We start from the raw sequence: 7,921 nt of genomic DNA, 5'->3' as shown, positions 1-7,921 counted from the left end.
CACAGCAGGGGTGTGTGTGTGTGTGCGCGTGCGCGCATGAGCATGCGTGCATAAGTGAGTGCATTGCAGGGTGGTACGGAATAATACTCTGTCTGCCAAGTAGTAGTAAATTATATAATAAGCGTTAGTCATTCGAAAATAATGAGGATTGAGGAATGCAATACACCATGGAAAATAATAATGACATAACTCCTGTCCACCCTCCTAGAAATAATATGCTGCAGAAATGCTTCAACTACAAGTGCATATAAAATGAAGAGAAGAGTTGAGTACATAGTATACAAAATATTTATTAAGTAGGCTACTGTAGCTTTACAATGAATACAACACCTAGCAAAAACATTTCAAAGGGAAATGTGGTATGGATGGTATCAGTGCGGTTACATGCACACAATAATGTGATTATTGTGGCAAGAAGAACGAATTCCCTAATAATCATGTTCACATGGACACATCTGAAATAGGGCTACCCGATGGCACTGATAAATGCAGCAAATCGTCAATCAAAATAAACGTTCTACCACAGCGAACATTTTATTTTGGGGAATAATATTTGATTCTGAATTCGAACGTATAAAGTTTGTATGTGAAAACTACTTCTAAGATGCATACATTCAGTTGTTCCAAACACACTCCGCTCACACTAAAAAGGGAGTCTCGATCGGCTGGTGCTAGCACATTCACAGATCAAATACACCGCTGGAACACCGGGTAAAGGTGTATACATGCCCTAATAATTCGAAAGATTGCTCAGAAAACAATGTGTTTTAATTGGCGTATGTTGACTTAGATTTTGACTTTACGGCGACTAAAACAAACAGGGTAAGGGGGTTGAGTGACTATTGTAAAGTCCGCCTACTGCCATAATCAGTTTCATATCAAATTATTAGTGTGCATGTAAATGTACTCAACAATCTGTCTGAGGTGAGGTTCTCCTCACAGTCCATCAAAATACATTCATATTCGCGATTAGAAGTAGCAACAAGTGTTAATTAGTTTGTTTATGACAACCAATGGGGAGAGTGGGAATTTAAACGCATTTCTTTTACGTTCAACAATCATCATTCTGGACCATGGAGAAAAAGAAAGTACACAAACTCGACCACGAACCCGCGCAATATTCTTCCGCCAGTCTCTTCTTATCAACTGTGCAAGATTTGGCACCCGATGGGGAGACATAAGGAGAAGAATGTGTCCGAATGGTAGTCCTTGGAACAACATCTCTGGGTGTATTGTTAAGTTTGAAATGGGCTTCCTTGGGAGCTTTTCTGCACATTCCTGCTTTAATCAAAGCGGTGGAGTCCAAGCATAATTTCTTCTGTTTCTTTAGAGCACGCGTTATCTGTTTCCAGTAGGCTTTGGCGTTGGACTCGTACCCAGGGCAAGTGGCTGGTTTGGCCACATATTTGCAGTCGAAACTTGTTTCCCCTTTTTTGCAGTTCACGCCAAGCACAAAGGCATCATCACCTGTCGCAACCCAAGTGCACTGCGTCTTGTCTTTGGTGGAGAATTTGCCCTTGAAAACACCCTTTCCTCTGGGGCTGCTGTCTTTATTCGCTGGAGACAGGACGGAGGGCTTTGGTTGCTCTCTGTCAATTGGTTCCCCTTTTTCTTTCTCCTTCATCCCGCTTTTTTTGGATCCTTGACATTTAGCAACCATACGCTCCTGAGATATGCAGGAAATAACCAGCAAGACGGCTAAATTGGTAAGGAGCGCCATGTCCCGCTAAAAAATATCTGCAGAAATGGCATAGTTATTAGTACAGTAGGCCTCCAATTCAAATAATTGGTACTGTAGTCTGTTACAACATGGCAGCAGAGAAGATTTATGGAGGATAACGGCAGATAATATTTAACACAACATAAGTGGTTATTTTAGTCAGCTCACCTGTGGATTTGGGAAGATGGAAATGATTCAATTTCGTTATGACACCTGGGGAACGTGCATGTGGCATTTATAGAGCACAGACACACCCACCACCCCCTTATTCCCTCACGCCACACACATGGAACATGGGCCTAAACACACACACACACACACACACACGTTTGTTTTACAATAGATTCCCATTCAAAATCCTATTTTTCCTTACCTTAACCCTTAACCTAACCATAACGGTAACCCCAAATCCCTAACTCTAATAGCAACCCTATCCCTAATTGTAAACCTAACCCCTTAACCAAAAATAGTAATTTTACTTGTCTTGTCTGGTTTGCTTAATATAAGGAATTTTTAATTATATATACTTTTATATTTTAACAATTAAATGCACTTTTAAAACTTAAGTATATTTAAAAACAAATACTTTTAGAATTTTACTCAAGTAGTATTTTACTGGGTGACTTTTACTTTTACTTGAGTCATTTTCTATTAAGTTATCTTTACTTTTACTCAAGTTTTTCCACCGCTGGTAAATGCACCCATGAACTGTTCCAGTAAAAGTGCAGTGAGCAACGAATTGAAAAAAATATATATTTAAAGAAGTTGATACAACAGCGCCACTTACTGGGGGAAAAAGAGACAGAAACAGCGCCACTTACTGGTTGTATTTAAGACAGAAAAACATTGTAGTCAAAAACGTTTTGCCTAGAGCGTATTTAAAAAATAGCGAGAGAAAGGCTTTGAACCTAAAGCAAGGCATTAAGGAACACAGACACACTAAAAATAATTAAGAACACACATTTATTTATTACATACAAATGTCGACATTCATTCATTGATTGTGACCTTTCAGTCCAATGAACCAGTAGTAGAGCTGAATATGCCAGTCTACTATGTAAATGACACAACCTTATGCATTTCAATACATGGTTTATGGTGATACAAACGTACACATAAACAAACATACAAAAAAGGCAAAACCAATGGCGTATCTGCCTTAGGAGAGACCATTATAGGGTATCATAGGTTTGTCTGACACAAAAACCAAACTGTAAAAAAACTGTCACCAACAGTAAAAACTGTCACCAAAATGAGTACCATGTGAAAGACATGGATTTAATGATCTGTCCATACCACACATTCAGATATGGATGCTTTTAGTTGTCATTGTGACCCTTGGAATTATGTTTTTGGTATTGGTCTCGATGGAACTTAATATTAAGTAACTGGTTTCACAGCTTTTTTTTGTTTACAAAATGTTTTGGTCAAAGTGTTACCTGAAATTAACATTTTTAGTTGGCACAAACTTAGCTCCAAAAATTAATCAATTTAAGATTGTGTTGCTCAAATTGTCTCATATGTTAATTCAACTAGAAATTATTATTTGAGTATCTTAACTAAAAAAGTCAGTGGAACTAATTGCAACAACTTAGATATTTGACACGCATGATTACATTGTGCATGTATACAGTAATTCATATTCAACATGTGGGATTTGAACAACCTCTTGGTTCACAGCATGCCAATCTTCATGCTATGCCACCATGCCTGTCAATGACTGTTTCACCTGTATTGGAACACTTTGCACTTCAGTAAGTAAATATCAGATCTGTTAAAAGTACATTAGAGAACAAATATTGTATTTATCATAGTGATTAAGGAGTAACTTGCTCCCGAGTGGCGCAGCGGTCTTAGGCACTGCATCTCAGTGCTAGAGGCGTCACTACAGACACCCTGGTTTGAATTCAGGCTGTATCACAACCAGCCGTGATTGGGAGCCCCATAGGGCGGCGCACAATTGGCCCAGCGTCGTCCAGGTTTGGCCGGTGTCTGTTGCCATTGTAAATAAGAATTTGTTCTTAACTGACTTGCTGAGTTAAATAAAGGTTAAATAAATTAAAACTTTAAAACAGAGTAACATGCCCCACCAACATCAGACAACTATACAGAAAAACATCAAATTGCTGAAATAACTAAGTTAAATCAATGATGAGAGAAGAGTCAGATGAACTGATAATGGACACCGACATGGTGGTATAGCAGGAAGATAGGAATACCATGAACCAAGAGGTTGTGAGTGCAAAGCCCAGGAGATGACATGTTGAATAATAATGACTGTATAAATGAACAATGTAATGATGTATGTCAACATGCATCAGATATGTAAGTTGAAAACATTGTATGTTAAAACCACTGTGTGTAACCAGTTGCACACCTTTATTAGTTAAGGTATCACAAATAATTTATAGTTGAATGAACATATGAGACAAGTTTTCTAGAGTTGGAGCTAAGTTTGGGCCAACTATTTTTTTTGTTTCTCAAGGTAACACTTGGACTGAAAAGTTCAGTAAACTAAAAAAGACTATGTAACTAGTTACTTAATAATAATTTGTTGAAACAAGTAGATTTTTGTATTACAGTGCACAAATCATGGTGAAATGGCAGGCTGGAAAGTTCTTTGATTGACAGCAGTGTCAGCATGATCATTTCCGCGAAGAGGGTGTTAGAACTCTCTTCTACCATTTATCAAAGTCATTTTCTGGAAAACCACTCTGAGCACCTCTTTAGACAGACTTTTGAAGTAATCTTCAAAAGAAATCTAAATCTGGGAAAGAGGGAGCAAAAAGTAAATATAGTGAATAGGTTGACGTTTTCTACATATAATACTCAACATACTTTTTACAGACCTGAGTTAATTTCAGGTATTTGATTGACAGACATACTTTTTCATACAAATGATCATCATGATAATATACAATGCTATGACTACAATTAAGAAAATGTCAACAGCCAACTTTTTAAACTCACCTTCATTATTAGTTCTGAAACCAATCAATGACATAGGAACAGATGCCTTGCAGTGACCGCCAACAATACTCTTGTGCCAGCTGTTTGGCATTGCTCTTGAAAGTGGGCTTGGTTGGTTTCAGAGCGGTTGGTTTGGGGGTCAGAAGCTTTTTTAGAACAGCTGTCTTGTTCACTGCTGGCTTGACTGGTTTTGAGCCTGCTGGTTTTGAGCCTGCTGGTTTTGAAGCTGCTGGTTTTGCTGCTGCTGGTTTTGCCTGCTCAGGTCTGGATTGCAGTGACTTTGTAGGTGCTGGTCTTGCTTCTGTTCGGGCCTTTTCAGGTTTTGTAGGTGCTGGTCTTGCTTCTGGTTTTGCTGGCTCTGGCCTGGCTTTCTCTGGTTTAGTTTGCTCCGGCCTTGCCTGCTCTGGTCTTGCTGATTTAGCTTCAGGCTTGGTTGCGGCTGGCTTAGCCTGCTTGGTGAATGGTACCTTGGGGGTCTCTGGTTTTGCCTGGTTTGGCTCTTGGGCTTTCTCTGGCTTTTCAGGGATTGCTGCTGGTGCGGCCTCTGGCGTGGAGGAAGCAGAGAACACCATCTGTGCGTCTTCCGGTGCCCTCTTGCACATTTGAGGCTTGATAGCTTTGGGTGCCTGGCAGGCGTTTTGGAGTTTCCTCAGGACCCACATGATCTGGGTGAAATAGTGGTGAGGGTTGTTGTTGTAGGGACGGCACATCTGGGGCTTACCCGTGTACTCGCACCAGTATGTTCTCTCGGCACCCTGGCACAATATCCTCAGCCGGGTGACATTTCCCTGGCCGGTGACACTCATGGTGCAGAAGTCCTTTGCCTTGTTGTTGAACTGGATGGGGTCCTCCCAGACACTCTTCCTGTTCTCTGCAGCAGCAGTAGCAGCACCACCATTGCCTGCCCTCGTGTTGCCATTCTCATTCTGTCCCTCCACTGCCCAGAGACAGCAGGCGAGGAGCAGCAGTGCACCGGCCCGAGTCCACATGGTTATACCAGATGCTTGAGTGTGAGAGAGGGAGTGAGATTGGGACTGTAGAAGCTGAGGGTCCCTCTTGCTATTTATGGGCTTTGCACACAAAGAGGGCATTCAGGTGAAAAAAAGTCTGGGCTACAAGAGCCCTCCTGAAGAGGGGAGGAGAGTAGTGCCCCCCTCTGCAATGTGACTATAATTTATGCTTGTCTAACGACCGTCAATGAAAGCCAGGGCCACATGCAAAACCAATTGGGATGAAGCAAAATAGGCCGGGAACATTGATGCCCACACGTTTAACCAGGTTTTATATAATCACCCATATTATAAGCAATTTAGAACTACAAATGTTTAATTGAGAAATATGTCAAGCAAGACTTTGTGGACTTTATCGTTTGAGAACAATTCCCCAGACTGACATTAATTTTGAGAAGCTTGGCGCACTGATGCCAACATAATATGTATCTAATCGTCCACCACGCCACTTTAATCGTTCACCACGCCAATTTTTTCCCCTCAGTTTTAGATACTGTTCAACTCAATACCACAACGTGTCTTAAAATGCTATCCTGCAAGGACATGTTGAATTGTTCAAGGTTCATTGCTGTTTTAAAGGTAGTTGAGGTTTACAACCATACAGCACAGCCTATAATTTCCTTCCAAATATAAACACAATAAAATCTGAAACTGGAGACTGGGGAGAAACTTGAGGGAAAAAAATCCAAGAAGTTTCAAACAAATAGGCATGTGGGTGGCGGTAGGTCAATCTAGCGTGTCACACAGGAAGTAATTACTGTGGCAGTTAAGAAAGAACAAGAATAACCCATAATAGAGTTGCTGACGCGAGACAACGGTATGTATGTAACATGGCTGTTCAGCGAGTGTGTGTGTCTGTGACATAGCAAGGGGGTAGCAGCACATGCCTCTTGCAGCTTTATTTTCCTTACGTGGAAGAAAAGGCTCCTTGTGAGTGACGCAGAATCTGTAATGTAAACATCCGGTGCAGGTTCGCTTCACTTTGTGGAATCAAAGGAAGGGCCAGGCATTTATCCATCCCACTCTCTCCCTCTGCATGTTAATAGCTACAGCTGGGGCGGCAGGTAGCCTTGTGGTTAGAGTGTTGGACTAATAACCGGAAGGTTGCAAGATTGAATCCCTGAGCTGACAAGGTAAAAATCAGTCGTTCTGCCCCTGAACAAGGCAGTTAACCCACTGTTCCTAGGCTGTTATTGAAAATAAGAATTTGTTCTTAACTGACTTGCCTAGTTAAAATCAAATAAATTAAAAGATGCTTTGCAGCGAGTGGAAAGAATTGCAAAGGTGGTGAACCAAAATCACTGCAGACAGCCTGAGGAATGATGTACTACAGTTAGGGTTGAAAAGGGAGGGTATATTACTGGGAACTGTTGAAGTTGACCAGTAAACCACCAGAATTGTGGTATCTTTCAAAGATTTTATGTAATCTATCACAATACATCTAGTGGCCCTTTTGGGTACTTCAGATTATAACAGGTGTCTGTCATTATCTCTGGCCCTGTGTGGCCTTATCACATCTAAAATATATGAAATAAGATGATTTAAAAAAATGTATTACGACAAAGCTGTGAAACATTATCCTAAATATAAACCATAAACTAAGGGAATACCATTGCTGTTTAATATGAGGGTTTCAGCATTAAATATCCTTTACTTCATTTTTTACACTTTTATTTATTTTACTATTTCAATATGTATTTGTTGTCAATGTTTTGTTGTCAAACTGGTGGCAGTTGTGAAGAAAATTGGCTACTGTAGTTGAAAGAGTTGCAGAGTTCATTGAAAATTGTGCCATTGTTGATTAGATGCTTTTTCATTAATTAGGCTATTTTCTTCTGCTATGCTTTATCTTGGCCAAGTCGCAGTTGCAAATGAGAACTTGTTCTCAACTAGCCTACCTGGTTAAATAAAGGTGAAATAAATAAATAAAATTAAATAAAAGGCTATTTTCTTTTGAACAATATGGTCTCTCTACTAGAAACTCATGGACAATATAGACACAGATATAAAAAATGAATACTATATATCCTTTCAAAAAGTTATTCAAATATAAATTACCATTGTTACCATAGATTTTCTGTTAATAACAAAATTATAGAAGATTCCAGTAACTTTCGTAAATTACCAGTAGCTTTGCAACCCTAGCTATGGTTAATAATCAAAATACAATTCCCTAAGATTATAAATAGAATCATCTTGAAGGTATCCAATGACTCCCTCT

The 7,921-nt window shown here is 39.8% G+C and overlaps 2 protein-coding genes across 2 annotated transcripts; both read right to left on the bottom strand.

Annotated features, from left to right (window-relative positions):
* Positions 1-274: 274 nt before the first annotated feature.
* On the bottom strand, positions 275-1,947 carry LOC112220651 (fibroblast growth factor-binding protein 1). The gene is made up of 2 exons (XM_024382485.2): positions 1,889-1,947; positions 275-1,737 (listed from the first exon to the last, which is right to left on the bottom strand). Exon 2 carries the CDS (start codon positions 1,718-1,720, stop codon positions 1,052-1,054), a length of 669 nt encoding a protein of 222 aa, XP_024238253.1. The 5' UTR covers positions 1,721-1,737; positions 1,889-1,947; the 3' UTR covers positions 275-1,051.
* Positions 1,948-4,080: 2,133 nt separating this feature from the next.
* On the bottom strand, positions 4,081-5,742 carry LOC112221065 (fibroblast growth factor-binding protein 2-like). Its single transcript, XM_024383155.2, has 2 exons — positions 4,691-5,742; positions 4,081-4,487 (listed from the first exon to the last, which is right to left on the bottom strand). The coding sequence occupies exon 1, from the start codon at positions 5,677-5,679 to the stop codon at positions 4,699-4,701; it is 981 nt and encodes a 326-aa protein (XP_024238923.1). The 5' UTR covers positions 5,680-5,742; the 3' UTR covers positions 4,081-4,487; positions 4,691-4,698.
* Between the last annotated feature and the right edge of the window lie 2,179 nt (positions 5,743-7,921).

Source organism: Oncorhynchus tshawytscha, linkage group LG21, assembly GCF_018296145.1.
Source record: "Oncorhynchus tshawytscha isolate Ot180627B linkage group LG21, Otsh_v2.0, whole genome shotgun sequence".
NCBI classification, from domain to species: Eukaryota; Metazoa; Chordata; class Actinopteri; order Salmoniformes; family Salmonidae; genus Oncorhynchus; species Oncorhynchus tshawytscha.
This window is presented reverse-complemented; position numbering and strand designations above follow the sequence as displayed.